Raw genomic sequence first — 16389 nt, 5'->3', positions numbered from 1 at the left:
CAGTGGGCGTGGTCTCTCTGATGGACAGACTCTACCAGTACGGTCCTCCCGCTCCCGCTGGTGGGCGTGGTTTTCGCCAAGGTAGGCGGGTCTTCCGCCGACCGAGGGGCTAAATAGGCTCCTTTTCCAGGCGCGACGTCATTTGGACCTCTGGGCCCGGTACCGTCTCCTCAGTCATCTTGCAGCCTCGCCCCTCGATTACAGTACCGCAATGGCTTGCTACAAGCTGGTGATCGTGCGGCACGGCGAGAGCACCTGGAACCAGGAGAACCGCTTCTGCGGCTGGTTCGACGCCGACCTGAGCGAGAAGGGGCTGGGCGAGGCGACCCGTGGGGCCCAGGCCCTGAAGGAGGCCGGCTACCAGTTCGACGTGTGCTACACCTCGGTGCTGAAGCGCGCCATCCGCACCCTCTGGGTCATCCTGGATGGCATCGACCAGATGTGGCTGCCCGTCACCCGCACCTGGCACCTCAACGAGCGCCACTACGGCGGGCTGACCGGCCTCAATAAGGCCGAGACCGCCGCCAAACACGGCGAGGAGCAGGTGAAGATCTGGCGGCGCTCCTTCGACATCCCGCCGCCCCCGATGGATGAGAAGCACCCGTACTACGCTATCATCAGCAAGGTGAGGGGTCTGGCCGGGGTGGTTTAGAGAGAGGGGACTGTGGTATGTATGGTCTCTGGGCTGGGCTGGGGTGGGGACGGGGAGAGGGAACCGCATCTGGGCCGGGGTGGGGACGGGGAGAGGGAACCGCATCTGGGCCGGGGTGGGGTCGGGGAGAGGGAACGTACCTGGGCTGGGGTGGGGACGGGGAGAGGGAACGTACCTGGGCTGGGGTGGGGACGGGGAGAGGGAACGTACCTGGGCTGGGGTGCTGATGGGGAAGGGGGGCCGCAGTCTCCAGATTTAACGTGGGATTGGGAGATCTGGTTCCTGGATGGTTGCGGAATTGAGAGGGGAGACCACGATCCCGAGATTGGGGTGGGGAGAGGGCATGGTGTCTGGACTTGGGACGGGGCGTGTCGGCACCATTGCAAGGAAAGTTACCTCTTTATGCTGGGTGGGGGACACACTATCCCTGGACTGGTGCGGGGGAGGATGGAAATTCCCCTGGGCCGATAATGGTAGTGGTGAAGAGGGGTCCTTGGGCTGGGTAAAAATGGGGTGAAGATCCACCCTAGCGGAAGATAACAGCACTTGTCTGCCCTCGTGGAAAGTTTCTTTGATCCTTACGTTCGTCCTAAATCCTGGGGTATCCTTATATGTTAACGCAACGCACAGAATTGAATCCGGATTTCACTGCTGTAGATTTTTCTTGCCCATTTTGTAACTCTTCACATGCCCTGCGTCTCCTTCCGCCTGGTGGTGAAACGTGCAGTTCCTCACGATGCCTCTCTTGCCTATTTACACTCATTCATCGACTTTCATGTCATGGAAACTGTCCAGCGCCGCATTCTCCGAATTAGTAATTCTCAGATTCTGCTCCTGTCTGCCTTGTCACATTGGGTCTCTAGAAATGCGCTTGGGCACTTTGAAACTGGTGATTAGTGGGGCATTTTCATTTCTAGACTTGACTCTATTCCCATTCGTGTTCATCAAATGCTGTTTGTGTTCATCATTTTCACACCCACATCTCTTCCAGGTGTGTGCCTCCAGGATGGTAGTAATGAGAAAAGAATCAGGTTTAATGTCTCCAGTACTTATCACAAATTTGTCTTTGCTGCAGCAGGACAATGCAGTAGATACTGGAGAAAAACAGTGAATTTGTACGTGTGCGTGTGTATATAGTTAAATAAGTAGAGCATAAATAAAAATATAGTGAGGTAGTGTTCATGGGTTCAAGGTCCATTCAGAAATCTGATGGCAGAGGGAAAGAAGCTGTTCCTGAATCATTCAATGTTCTGTACCTGCTTCCTGAAGGTAGGCATAACCTGGGTGATGGGAGTCCTTAATGATAGATGCTAGTGCCCATGATGGAGCTGACTGAGTTTACAACTCTCTGCAGGTTACTTCGATCCTGTGAGGTAGCTCCCCACCCCACCCCCCATACTAGATGGTGATGTAGCCAGTTAGAATACTGTCCACAGTACACCTAGAAATTTGAGTGTTTTAGGTGATGAGCCAAATCTCCTAATGATATATAACCGCTGTCTTGCCACCTTTATAGCTGCATCAATACGTTTGGTCCAGGTTAGACCCTGAAGAGATATTGCCACCCAGGAACCTGAAATTGCTCACTTTCTCCACTTCTGATCCCTCTGAGGACTGGTGTGTGTTCCCTCATCTTACCCTTTCTGAAGCCCACAATCAGTTGTTTGGTCTTACTGTCGTTGAGTGCAAAAGTTTGTTACTGTGACACCTCTCAACTAGCTGATGTATCTCGCTCATGTGTGCCCTCTCATCACCGTCTGAAATTCTGCCAACAATAGTTGTATCATCAGCAAATTAAAAGATGGCATTTGAGCTGTGCCTAGCCCCAGAGTCATGGGTACAATATAGGGAGAATAGAGCAGAGGGCTAAGCACACACCCAAGGTGAGCAAGTGTTGATTGTCAGCGAAGTGGAGGTGTCGTTTCCGATCTGCACAGATTGTGGTTTTCTGGTTAGGAAGCTGACGATCTAGTTGCAGAGGGAGGTACAGAGGCCCAAGTTCTGGAGCTTTTTGATCAGAGCTGTGGGAATGACTAGAATGAGGGCACATCTAGTCCATGTTGTTCTTTTTCATGCATTGGGCAGCATTTTTGCTGTTTTCTTAGCATTTGATTTTTACGAGGCCAAGTTGCTAGCTGAACACTGAACCCAGCACGAATAGTAAGCATGCAAGGGGACCAGCTGGATTCAAACCCAGGACCATGTGCCTCGAACTCCAGTGCTGATGCCAGTCCACCATCAGCTGGCAATGCCTAGCTCATACCGAGCTATTATTCTGCATAGTCCCCTTGACCTGCAACCAGTCTGTAACCCTTCGTACCCCTTCTTTCCATGTACTATTCAAACTTCGCTTGTGTGTTATTATATTTAAACGCTTCTGCCATTAAAATCAATATGGTGTAATATGTGGGGTGGAGACAGCGTCTACCAAGAAGATGTAAGGTACTCTGCTACCCTGCAGGGCAGAGTGTAGCACCTACCTGCTTAGCCAACCTGGTTCAGATCCAATCAAACAATCTTCCACAAGAGCTAGAATATACTTTAACTTGGGTTCTGAGTCAGGATCTGGCAGCTTTCTGCTGGGGTGGGGGTATTTCTGTGAGGTGCAGGGGAAAGGGGCTGTTGTTTCCTTTTTATGCCTCTAGATTAACATTTATCTCTGAAGCTGGATCACTAAATAAGATTAAACCGTGATTACTACTTTGCCATTTGGGGAATACGAATGTATGGAAATTGTCATTTTACCTACTTTGCTGCACCTTGGAAAAAGTATTTAAACCATTAAAATTATCTGAGTTATAAACTGAATAGGGATTATCCTGAGATTATGAAAGTGTCTATTAATCAGAATCATGTTTGTTATTGTGTAATTTGGCAATTCACAAGCGCCTCTCATTTTTAATACAATAAATATAAAAAAGTGCAAAGAAAAAGCAAAATATTGAGGTAAACGCATAAGATTCTGCAGATGCTGGAAATCCAGAATAACACACACACACAATGCTGGAGGAACTCAGAAAGTCAGGTAGCATCTATGAAGGGGAATAAACAGTCAACTTTCCGGGCCAAAGCATCAGGACCAAAAATAATGAGTTAGTGTTTATGGTTTCCTGGGCAGTTCAGATATCTAATGGGATAGTAAGAAAGTGTTCATAAAATGTGAGTGTGTGCCTTCAGACTCCTGTACCTGCTGTCTGCTGGTAGCAGTGAAAAGACCGCATGTCCTGCAATGTTCCCTCTAAGGTAAGTGTGTGCACACACCTTTTGCTACTAACGCATAAAGGAATTTAAACTGCGCACAGAAGATTGTCACCCTCTGTCTTATTAGCATGTTAAGTATACAATCACATTTCCTTTCATGTTTCTGATGCAAATGAGGAATTTGCAATAATTTGTCTGCAGATTTTAGAACTGGCTTATTATACTTTTCGTTAAAGAAATTATTCAGTGTGCACATGTCACTGAGCAAAAAATTGCACAGCACAAGATTTTTGCACATGGTGGTCATTACAAATTAGAGGGAACACTGACGTCCTAGGTGGTGGGGTTCCTTAATGATGGATGCATTTTTTGAAGATGTGCTGAATTGTGAGCAGGCTACTACCCATGATGGAGCTGACCACGATGCAGCACAAGCCTTTCATCTGTCATCATGAGATGCGTATGGATGCACTTTTTGTAAATAGAGCATTAAATGGTCCTCTGAGCTTCTGAAGAGGCTGTAATTACGTTATGTATCTTGTAGCATAGTAACTGATCTGAGAATTATTTTTTGATCACAGGCAAGGCGCTACAAAGGACTAAAATCTTCAGAGCTACCAACCTGTGAGAGTCTGAAGGATACGATTGCACGAGCCTTGCCTTTCTGGAATGAGGTGATTGCACCACAGATTAAAGCGGGAAAACGTGTTCTGATTGCAGCCCATGGAAACAGTTTGCGTGGCATAGTCAAGCATCTAGAGGGTAAGAAATAACTTGTATGTGCCTTATATAATGCAGAGATTATACTTGAGAGATTCCTGGAATCAGTCTGTCGTTTTGCCTCAGTATCTCAGTCTCTGAGTCTCTGAGATGTGTGTGTGGGAAAGGGGCTTGTGCTGTTGTGGTTGCTTGTGTTCTGTGGAACATTGTGGGTATGCTATGTTGCTGTGACATTTGCGTGCTGCCCCCAGCACATCCTTAGGTGGAACGCAAAAAGACGGATCTCACTGTATGCTTCCGTGTACAAGTGATAAATGAATCTGTACTGCTGCTAAGCAATAAATTTCACCTCATTCAAACCAGTGACGATAAATCCTGATTCTGTCATTTGATCCAGCAATGGCTCTTTCAGAATTTGAACTGGGGAGGGGGGATGAATATGGCATATGCAAAAAGTGACCAGCGAGAGATCTCATCTAGGTTGCCAGTGTTCTTTATGGAAGGAAACCTTTCCTTTTCTGATTCAACTCCAATCTCCGAGTTAGAATTTGCACTTGATACTGACCTGATTTTTTCCAGGTCACCCATTAATGCCAATCAAGGCCTTTAAAAGTAATTTAAAGGTAGGGGATGAGATCAAGTGTTGAGAGATTAGGTGGCCTGCTGCTCTGAAGGAGCAGCTTGGGAAGGTGTCGATTACAATTGACATTTGAGGAACAGTTGGTTGAGCTCTGTGAAATTTCATTCCTGTCCAGGGTCAGAATTGGAGCTGGTTAGAAGCCATTGGCAGAGGTATTGCTGTTCATCCTATGCTCATGGATTCCAATAGTTTAAAGATCACTGTTCAATCTGCTTGATGGAAGTGTCTTTTTGACAGCAGTGGGGATCACTGGTTGAATTGATCTTGGCTATCCATTTGCAGCCATTTCATCACTATACAAGGAGACATCATCGGTGCACTGTTCATGTGTAGTGCGTCCTCCGAATGCTTGGCCTTTATATACTTATCAGTCAGCTAAGCCAATGCAATATTTGCTATTTGCGTGATCTCACGTTGCAGATCAATGCACATTTAAACTGGCCTTGTCCAATAAAATAACACTGCAGTCAGGATTTGCTTTAGTAAATCATTGATCCACAAGCGTATCCTTTAGACCCTAAATGTTGAAATAATCCCACTGTTCCCTATGGGGTTGATGATGCGATGTGTAAGCTCCAGTGGCTGAGCAAGACGTTACCTACTGTGGGCATTGCTGAAGGAAACGCACCTCCAACAGAAGAACAAACTGTCCACAGATGCTCTCTGACATGGCTGTTTGCAGCATTTTCTGTTCCTATTTCAGATGGCCGGTGCCTTTTAGTTTTTCTTCCATCATTAGGGCAGCACAGTGGCGTAGGGGTTAGCACGATGCTATTACAGCTCAGGGCATTCTGGAGTCTGGGGTGCAATTCCAGTGCTGCTCTGTAAGGAGTCTCTGTATGTCCTCCCCGTGGAATGTGTGGGTTTTCTCCAGGTCCATCGGTCTCCTCCCATGTACCGGTATGTTAATTGGTCATTGTCAATTGTCCCGTGATTAGGTTAGGGGCAACGTGGCTTGAGAGGCTGAAACGACCTACTCCATGTTGTATCACCAAATAAATAAATCAAATTAAAATTCAAGCAACACACATCAAAGTTGCTGGTGAATGCAGCATCTCTAGGAAGAGGTACAGTCAACGGCCTCGTTCACCAGCAACTTTGATGTGTGTTACTTGAATTTTCAGCATCTGCAGAATTCCTCGTGTTTGCGTAAATAAAATTTAACCTCAGTAACCCTGGGTGGGGAAGGAAAAATTGTCTTGTTCTTGTTAACAGTAGCCAGGCAGGTAGAAGAGCCACTAAATATTAGGATGCCCTACATTATTTGGTTTTCTGATTTTTAATGCCCACCCCTTATCAACTAATTAATCCTGTTGTAGATCCTAAATGTAGAGGACTGGATTGAATTCCCCGTGGATACGCATTTGCACCCGTGTGTGTGAGAAGAGTGCACTACACTGTAGAGTAGGGGAGCAGACTTGAGGTGAAAACAATTGTTGGAATATTTGTTAAAAGAATATGGGACGGTATCATAGCGTAGCAGCTAGCATAAAGCTTTAAAGCGTGCCAGCTGTAAAATCTGGGTTTAGTTTCTGCCACTATGAAGAGTTTGTACGTTCTGTGACTGCGTGGGTTTCGTCTCAGTGCTCCTGTTTCCTCCCAGGTTCCAAGGACATATGGTTAGGGTTAGTAAGTTGTGGCCATTCAATATTCGAGCTGGAAGAGTGCAATACTTGCGGGCTGCCCCCAGCACAAGCGACACAGTGAATTACAGTAATTGCTGGGAATTGACACCACCATCTGTGTGCTTCCAGACATGGAACACTACAGGTCCTGCCACCTACAATGTTGTGCCTACCTTTTAACCTACTCTAAGGTCAATCTAGCCCTTCCCTCCTACATAGCCCTCCATTTTTCTATCATCTAGGTGTCTATCTCAGATGTTCTTAAATGATCCTTGTGCTTCTGCCTCTACCACCACCCCTGGCAGGGTGTTCCACACACTCACCCTTTTCTGAGTAGAGAACTGATCTCTGTACCCCCTATACTTCCCTCCAATCACCTTACAATCATGCCCCCGGTACCTGGCCTGGGAAAAACTCTCTGGCTACCCACTCAATCTGTGCCTCTTATCCATCCAGATCCTGTGGTCTCCCTCATCACCACTTACTGAAGGTGATGGGAATTTCAGTTGACTTCCCAGCTCAGAGATTTCTCCATGGAAATTAGGGCTATTTAGAGCTGTGATGAACTCAGTGGACAATGACCTCCTTTGGCCTTGTTACCATAGGGTCAGGTAGGCACTATTCAACATCGCATCATATAATGATCTTTATATCAGATTCCATTGGTGGTCGCATTGCGAGCAAAACATTCTGTTCTGATATCAGTTACGTATTGGCCAAGACATGTGCAATAGCACTCCCCCACTGTCTGTAAGGAGTTTGTATGTTCTCCCCCCTGAGCATATGGATTCCTTCCGGGTGCTCCGTTTCCTCCCATGTCCCAAAAATGTACGGTTTAGTTGATTACATGGAGTAATTGGGTGGCACAGGCTCATTTGCTACCATGCTGATCTCTGGGTGAAAATAAAACCTTTTTTGCTCTTTAAAATGGTACCTCAGGATATTTAAAGCAACACACAAAATGCTGGAGGAACTCAGCAAGTCAGGCAGCATCTATGGAAAAGAATAAAAGAGTTGACGTTTCAGGCTGAGACTCTTCATCAGGATTGGAAAAAGAAGGTGGGAGGAGGGAAAAGAGTTAAAGCTGAAACATGGTGGGTAGAAACACTGCTTTGTTGCAGTGTGAATTCTGTGCCTTTGAGTATTCCGAGAATGAGTACTTGATGAATTCCTGACTCTTAAAATACCTGCTCCGCGGAAAATTTAAACACAAGCCTCGCCCCATCGCCACTCAATCAAATTTATGACCCCACGTGGGTGGGTCCCACTCATTTTTGTGTGAAAAGATTGGGGTCGATTTACTATTAAATGTCTCTGTAACCATTTCCATCATCTCACTCCCGACCCGGCCTCAGTGGATGCTAAAAATAGTGATGAACCCAAGCAGTGTAACCCGAGAATGGAGACCTGCTTCATAAAGGTCAGAGGTGCTGTGAGCAGCGGTGGCTGCTGTAACTCGTATCCTTCTCTAGGGTCATACACTCCACGGCCACCTCATTTCACATTAATCCAAATATCCAATCAGCCAATCATCTAGTAACAACGCATAAAAGCACGGTCAAGAGGTTCAGTTGTTGTTTGGACCAAACATCAGAATAGTTCTTTTGACTGGAATGATTGTTGGTGTCAGACATGGTGATTTAAGTATCATAGAAACTGCTGATCTCCTGGGATTTCCACGCACAAGTCTTGAAGAGTTTAAAGAATGGTGCAAAAATAATCCAGTGAGCAAGCAGTTCATTGGGTGAAAACACCTTGTTAATGAGAGAGGTCAGACTGGTTTAAGCTGTTGGCCTTAAGCTCACTATGAGAGGGATGGTAGTGAGAGGGTCACACTGTAAGAACTCTGGTCAGAACTCTCCTAAAGTTTAAAAAAAGGCAAAATCCTAACAGGTTTAGAGATCGCCGGAAGATTTTGGGTCTGTGGTGTCGTCTTGGCAGTGGACTAGAACATTTTCTCTTCCTGGAAGGATTCTATTTTGTAAAAATTTTGATTTTAATTTTGAAGTATTATCACCTGGCCTCCGATCCTCAGTTTGTTGCTGTTACTCTTTCTAGGGTTGTCTGACGCTGCCATCATGGAACTCAACCTGCCGACTGGTATTCCAATTGTTTATGAGTTGGACGCTCACCTGAAGCCCACCAAGCCTATGCAGTTCCTGGGAGACGAGGCAACGGTGAAGGCGGCCATGGAGGCTGTAGCAGCTCAGGGGAAGGTCAAGAAGTGATGCAGAGGGAACCGATCCTGCAAGCAACTGAGAGCAGAGAAGTGCCTGCACCTACTACACACTGGGCAATAATAAATTGTTTTTGTAAAATGTTCCTGTAAGCAGTTATTTATCATGCACTGTTAAATTAAACATGATTATTAGAACTGTTTTTATCTGTTACTCAGAAGCGATGGCTTCCAAAACACCAAATTGCACCTTTTACTGAACTTGTCCAAAAGTAAATGCAAGAGATTCTGCAGATGCTGGAACTCCACAGAAACACACACAAAATGCTGGAGGAACTCAAGTGGGCATTTTGGGAATGAGGAAGGAGGAGGAAATGCCAGAATAAAAGTGGGGGGAGGGAAGGAAAGGAAAGGAGGAAACAGCTAGGAATAGGTTAAAATCAATGTAAATTGATAATACATCCTTTGCTGCTGGAGCCCCTTGTCAGCAGTAAGATTAATTTGAAATATTCAAGCAGTCTCGTTCACCATGGGTTGGGCCCAAAGTGCTAACTATTAACAAATATTTTTGTGAGGAACAGCTTGGGTCTCAGAGGGCTGATTGAATTCTTCAAGGCAGTAACAAAGTACATTAATGAAGATAGTGGATGTGGTGCATAGCAATTTTAGTCCAACAAAGCTCCCCAGGAGGTACAGTTCCAGGGAAACTTGGCTGCATAGGTTCAGAATTGGTAGTGGATGGAGTGTATTCTGCCTGGAGGTTACTGTTCCATGGTATTCTGCAGGGATCTGTATGGGACCTCTTGAGTTTTTATAAATGACTCAGCTGAGGAAATGGAAGGTTGGTATTGTGGGCATTGATGGGATGCAGAGCCATGGCAGATAGAATTTGATCCAGAAAAGTGAAGTGATTCATGTCGGAAGGTCAAACTTGATGGCAGAGTAAAAGGTTAGTGGCAGGATTCTTCAGTGTGGAGGAATATTGATCACGCACTGCAACTTTAGATCCACATACAAGTTGATAAGGTGATTAAGAGGCATATGGTGAGTTGGCCTTCATTAGTTGAGGGATTGAGTTTGACAGCCACAAGGTAATGTTGCAGCTCTGTAAAACCCTGCTTAAACCACAGTTGGAGTATTGTGTTCAGTTCACAGGAAGGATGTGGAAGCTTTAGATAGGGTGCAGAGGAGATTTACCAGAATGCTGCCTGGACCAGAGAAGATGTCTTCTGTGGATTGGTTTAGTGAGCTAGAGTTTTTCTCTTTAGAGTAAAGGAGGGTGAGGTGACTTGATAGAGATGTACAAGAGGCATAATATGGCCAGCCAGTGGCAACAGTTAATACAAAGGGGCACAATTTTAATGCATTTGAAGGTAAGTATCCGGGGGGGGGGGGGGGTGGTCAGGCAGAGATAGTTCTGTTTGCATGAAATACTGTTAACAAGAGTTTAAAATGCTGCCTCCAGGATCTACTGTGCAGGATTTCTCATTGTTACAGACGGATTAAAGGCTAATGCAGGGGTTCCCAAACATTTCTTATGCTATGGACCCCTACCATTAACTGAAGGGGCTGTGAAAGTGTAGCAGTTAGCACAATGCTTTACAGCATCACGATGGGTTCAGTTCCTGCCACTGTCTACATTCTCCATGTGGGTTTCCTCCCACATTCTAAAGCTGCACAGGTTAGGGTTTGTAACCTGAAGCACGGCGACATTTGCAGTCTGTCCCCAGAACATCATTGGACACTGCTGATCATTGAAACTAAAGTGAAATGCATCACTTGTGACAATAAAAGCTAAACTCTAATTTCCAGCTCTGAATCTATACTGCCATTTCGTCAGAAGTACCAAACAAAATGGCACAGGAACTGAATGTGACAGGAACCATCCATGGAGGGGAACTGGGCAGTCAATGTTGCAGATCAAGACTCCTACCTGGATTATCAGACGTACCAAACTCTTATTTATAACCAACACTCTCCCTATCCAGAACCACTCAAAGCCTCAGCATTCCAAATCTTTCACACCAGACTGCATGTCCTGGTGACTCTAGGACTCACACCACTGTGTCCTCGGCCAATCTGCTACTGAATCCTTTGTGTCTTTCTGAAGTTTTACTGCCACCACTGTGGCAACCCCCATCCAAACTCGCTGACCAATTAGGAATTTTAAAGTTATCTTTCCATTTTTTAAAAATTAACCCTTCAGAGCAAATGCCAGCCTTGAAATTTCTCACATGAGATTTTCTTTTTATCCATGGTGGAGATTTTGTACAAGAGTTAAGTGTGCATTTTTACCATTTGTAGTCAGCCAGTAGAGATGTGGTTTCCCCAGCACTATTACAACTTGGGGCATTGGAGTTCAGAGTTCAATTCTGGTACCATCTGTGAGGAGCTTGTATATTCTCCCTCTGACCATGTGGGTTTCCTCCCTCATTCCAAAGTGATCCGGTTAGTAGGTTAATTGGTCATTGTAATTAGGCTGGTGTCAAATAGGTGGGTTGCCAGACATTGCACCCATTGGGCTGGAAGAATGTCTAAATAAACAGGTCCTGTGACTTGTGAAGTTCCATTCCTCACATCGGGTAGACCAAAACCAATGTATCCAATTGTATTGATAGCCTGGTCTCCCTGGCTTCTGCTGAGCACAGAACAAAATGGGGAAGTGGATGTTAAAGGTACACAAGATGAAGATATTAGTTGTAAACAAGGCAGTGAATTAAAAAGATGAGATTTACTGGGGAACAACTGAAAGCTAACAAAGAGATACAGAACAAATGACCATTTTCAGTGGAGTGTCATTCTCTTTACATTTACCTGCACACAAAAAGGCAGATTTAAAAATGAATTATCAAACAAAATCAGTGTCTTTAAACAGTACAAAATGGTTGAGTTACTGGATTCCAACTTCACGTCCAGAGATGGTGACACAAGGGCATCCTCCGAGGGGTGTGTGTGCGCTGGGGAGGAGGAGCGAGGAGAGTAGCGAGTGTTTTAACTCAGTCTCATGGTCCACATGAAGGACATCAAGAACAAGATGGGACAGGAACAATGAGAACACAAGATGGAAATATTAGTCGTCCATCCAGGACATGCCAGCTTCTCATTGCTACCATCAAGGAACGAGGCACAGGAGTCTTGAGGACACATGCTCTGTTTTAGGGATAGCTTCGTCTCCTCTGCCATCAATTTCTAAACGATGCACAATCACGGCCGCACTTATTGCACCACTCTTTTGAAAAATAAAATTTGTCATTGTAACTTGCATTGTTGTGCTGCCACAAAACAGCAAATTTCACAGCGTATCAGTGATAATAAACCTGATTATGATTCTGTTGTCCAACATTCACAATGGTACACAGCATGGCCATCAGTGCAAGGTAGTGTCAACTGCAGAAAATGTCTTGTGTAGGAATGTGCTTGCTTGCAACAAGTACAGCATTTAGAATTTCTCACAACAGAAGAGAGAGATTATACTATTAGAAAACATGGAATCCTTACATCAGATACCCTCATCCCTTCACACAGCTTTAGGCAGAGCAACTGGCAGGCAGACAGGACAACACTACAATAACTGAACCAACTATGAGGCTGAGGTGCACAATTAATGGTTGGAGCACAGCTTGAAATAACTACCCTTACAAAGCTCTGGGTTTTTGAGGAAGCAGAGATTTGACTTCCAACAAAAAGTAGTTTTAATGCCCTGGGAGCAGTATCACCATCCGGTATGCAAGCGGCACTGCACAGGATCGGAAGAAGCTGCAGAGGGTTATGAACTCAGCCACCCCCATCATGGGCACTCAGTTCCCTACCATCAAGGTCATCATTGCTACCATCAAAGTGGTGGTAAAGGAACCTGAAGACACTCAACATTTTAGGAACAGCTTCGTTCCCTCTACCATCAGATTTCTGAAGAAACAATAAAACTATGAACACTACCTCACCATGTTTGTACTATTTAATTTACATCAGGTGTATTATCACTGACATGTCATGAAATGTGTTCTTTTGTGGGAGTAGTATGGAAGAACACATTTTTCCTCTTGTTGCAATTTAGAGGGCATTTTATGTATTGCACTGTACTACTGCCGCAAAACAACAAACCACAACGTGTGTCAGTGACAATAATCCTGATTCTGAAACCCTCTGGTGATGGGGAAGGGTTGATCGACTCTGTCCCGAACACCAGACGTATTGGGCACAAGAGTGAAATACAGAGGAGAAAGGAGACATCACTGGAATCGCAGGGTGAATGAACAAGAGGCCGAGCTGGAGAAGTGTGCAGCAACAAACCACAGGCACAGGACAGCACAATAAGGAACAGCTGGTAGAGACACTGCTTCACTGGACCAGAGACACGGATTTGATTCCAACCTCGGCTGCTGCTGTTCAGCAATCAGGATCCAATTCCTGCCACAGTCTGCAAGGAGTTTGTACTTTCTCCCTGTCACCACATGGTTTCCCTTGGTGCTCTGGTTTCCTCCCACATTCTAAAGACATATGAGTTAGGGTTGGTTAATGTGTGAGCATAATGTTGGCACTGGAAATGTGACAACACTTGCGGGCTGCCCCAGCAAGTGTGATTCGACGAATATGTGACAAGGCAATCTTTAATTGTTTCTCCCTGTGACAGCATAGGTTTCTCCCTGGTTTCCTGCAACGTCCCAAAGACATGCCAGTTGGTAGGTTAGTGGGTCACTGTAAATTGCTTCCCCCCCATCCCCCCCAGTGTTGACAGAGATGTACAAGATGATGAGGCACAGACCAAGTGGATAACCAGAGGCTAGTTTGATCTTAAGAGTAGGTTAAAAGGTCAGCACAACACTGTGGTATAAAGTTTTAAGTTCCATATTTTTGGTGTCTCAGGCTGTTCACTATCTATGCCTCTCATCATTTTGTACAGCTTTATCAAGTCACCTCATCCTCCTATCCTCAACAGACATACTCACTAATCCAGACAGTAAGTCTCCTCTGCACCCTCTCTAAAGCTTCCACATATTTCCTATAATGAGGTAACTGGAACTGAACAATACTTGGTGTGATCTAATCAGGGTTGTGTTTTTTTTACATAGGGCTGCAACATTACCCTGCAGCTCTTCGACTCACTCCCTTGACAAACGGAAAGCAATCTCAAGGCATAACAAACACAACAGCCCCATCTCCTGGTGGGAAGGCGGCATTGCCATTAATTTAGCCAATGCACAAAGCAGGCGCAAATACAAGGCCGCACACACAAAACGCTAGAGGAGCTCAGATCAGGCAGCATCTGTGGAAGTTAATAGACAGTCGATGTCTTGGGCTGCAACCCTTCCTCAGGGCTTCAAGGCAGGAAGGGACATTAAGCTGGAACATAATTCTGTTCCTATACTGCCTGACCAGCTGAGTGTTCCCTGGATTTTCTGTTTTCACACAGGTACTGGTCACAGCTGAATGGAGGTGAAGTGGTCATCTACATGACCCAGTGGGTAGTGTTAATGCCTCACAGTAACCCGGGTTCAGTCCTGACCTCGGCTGCTCTCCGTGCAGTTTGCATGTTCTCCCAAGTACCCTGAGGATTTTCTTCGATGCTCCCATTCCCCCTTAAAGACAGGCTGAGAGCATGGCTGGCTGCTGCAAGTGCCTCAAATGCGTGGGTGCGTAGTAGAATTAAGGGGGAAAACAGGTTACAAGGAAAGAGTGGGGAATGGAAATAGAGTTTGAGTTGCCAGAGACGACACTTTGGCCCACCAGGTCTATGTCGTGCAGAAATAACATCATGTGTTTGGCCCCCTTAAAGCCCAGCCGGGGCAGATAGGATTGGATCTCTGCTCCCCACCTCTTCCCCAGATGTCAACTGGACCTGTGATGGTAAACCCATTCTTCTTATGCGAGCTTGGTGCCTTATCCCAATCCACTGTGGGTCAGGGTTCCCGACCAGTTTCATGCCGTGGACCCCTACCATTAACCGAGGGACCAGCCTGGGAATCCATGCTCCAGGTAGTGATCTGGCCCCAGTAATGTGTCAGCATTCCACAGAAGCCCCCACCACTGAGGGCGCAGAGTACCAACTCAGTAACACCACTGGGTAGGAGTTGGAGAGATGCACAGTGTGAGGAGGGAGGACACACACACACACACACACACACACACAGAGGGGAAAATGGGGAATGAGAAAAGGAGAGGAAGAAATATATATTATACACACGCACAAGCGACAGGATGAGCAAGAGGACAAGCAAAGGAGAGAAACAGACAAATAGGAGGAGAGGGTGAGCGAGGGAGGGAGACAGATGGGAAGGAGGAAACGGAGAGGCAGAGCAGAAGGTGAGAGAGAGAGAGAGAGAGAGAGAGAGAGAGAGATGGAGAGAGGGCAAGAGTGAAAGACAGAAGATGAGAACCATAAGCACATACACTAATACAATCATGAAGAATGCCCGTCTTCAACGTTGAGATCCTTACAAAACAGACTTTTATTTGAAAATTCTTCACCCAATATATGAACCAGAACTTTCTGGTGAGATTCAGTAGCAACCAAGAGCTTCCTGGGAGAATTAATCTGCTTATTAAAAAAATGCTGAGTGATGACGAAGAGCAGGCCAGCACGAGACCAGGGCAAAGCACAGAACACAGACCTGTGCACTATTCCAAAACACAGCAAAGCCCACACATTACAGGCAAACAACTTCCTCCTCCCACACCACCCTCCTCTCTGTATCAAAACCACCCGAAACGGCTCTAAATGAATAAGCAAGCTCAGGCTGGTAACTCAACTGAAGCGTTTCGAATAGTCAGGATCCCGACACAGTGGTCTAACTTTCCATTTCAGAAGCAGCAGGTGTCAGTGTGTTATTTCTAATATTTCAAGTTTTGCAGGCAATGCAACTTTGTTCCACTTCACACTGACGCCGTGCTGTCAGAAGCCATCAGATGTTGAGGAGTCCGTGCGCATCTCGGAAGAGTAGTTGGCCTCCATTAGAGTAATGCCAGTTTCGGGGCACCTCACCACACTCCCCCCCACCCCCGTTTGGTCTGGGTGGGCCCTACGCGTAGTCCATCTGCTGTGAGGGGCAGGAGCTCTCCTGGCGCTCGCAGTGCTGCACCGGCTTCGCCTCAACGCCGTCGAGGCTCCTGGTGGTCAGGTAGTCCTTCACTCTGATCTCCATGTTCTTTGCTCGGACCGCCGCCGTGTGCAACTTCTCCAGGAAGTCGGGCATCCCTGTGGAGGAACCAGCAACGCATCAGGTATCAGCCCGTGGCCCCCCGAGTGGTGAACTCAGCCAGATCCACCACCAGGTCAGCTCTCCCCACCCAATGACTACTACAGGCAAAGTCAATTTTCCATTGCATTTATACCTTGGCTGTGTACGTCTCTGACAAACTTCCACAGATACCCAATGCA

General features: G+C 46.1%; 2 protein-coding genes across 3 annotated transcripts in view; one reads left to right on the top strand and one right to left on the bottom strand.

The window, feature by feature from the left end:
* Window positions 1-121: 121 nt before the first annotated feature.
* Window positions 122-9212, top strand: LOC134351090 (phosphoglycerate mutase 2). The gene is made up of 3 exons (XM_063057149.1): window positions 122-625; window positions 4435-4615; window positions 8897-9212. The coding sequence occupies exons 1-3, from the start codon at window positions 212-214 to the stop codon at window positions 9064-9066; spliced, it is 765 nt and encodes a 254-aa protein (XP_062913219.1). The 5' UTR covers window positions 122-211; the 3' UTR covers window positions 9067-9212.
* Window positions 9213-13746: 4534 nt separating this feature from the next.
* Window positions 13747-16389, bottom strand: part of stard7 (StAR related lipid transfer domain containing 7) — a 54876-nt gene continuing 52233 nt past the window's right edge. Inside the window, exon 7 of one of the 2 annotated variants that reach the window (XM_063057147.1) lies at window positions 13747-16206. In XM_063057147.1, coding sequence (XP_062913217.1) covers window positions 16031-16206 — 176 coding nt within the window. In that variant the 3' untranslated portion in view covers window positions 13747-16030. The remainder of the gene's footprint in view (window positions 16207-16389) is intronic. The other variant, XM_063057146.1, reaches the window with a different exon arrangement.

The sequence above is a fragment of the Mobula hypostoma genome, chromosome 8, assembly GCF_963921235.1.
Source record: "Mobula hypostoma chromosome 8, sMobHyp1.1, whole genome shotgun sequence".
NCBI lineage: Eukaryota > Metazoa > Chordata > Chondrichthyes > Myliobatiformes > Myliobatidae > Mobula > Mobula hypostoma.
The sequence above is the reverse complement of the archived record's forward strand: the minus strand, read 5'-3'. Positions and strand labels throughout refer to the sequence as shown.

Bases quoted from the DNA above. Each gene is read 5' to 3' on its own strand.
- LOC134351090 (XM_063057149.1), top strand. From the start codon at position 212: ATGGCTTGCTACAAGCTGGTGATCGTGCGGCACGGCGAGAGCACCTGG. The intron at 626-4,434 runs GTGAGGGGTCTG...TTTTGATCACAG, and splicing joins ACTACGCTATCATCAGCAAG to GCAAGGCGCTACAAAGGACT. The intron at 4,616-8,896 runs GTAAGAAATAAC...TACTCTTTCTAG, and splicing joins CATAGTCAAGCATCTAGAGG to GGTTGTCTGACGCTGCCATC.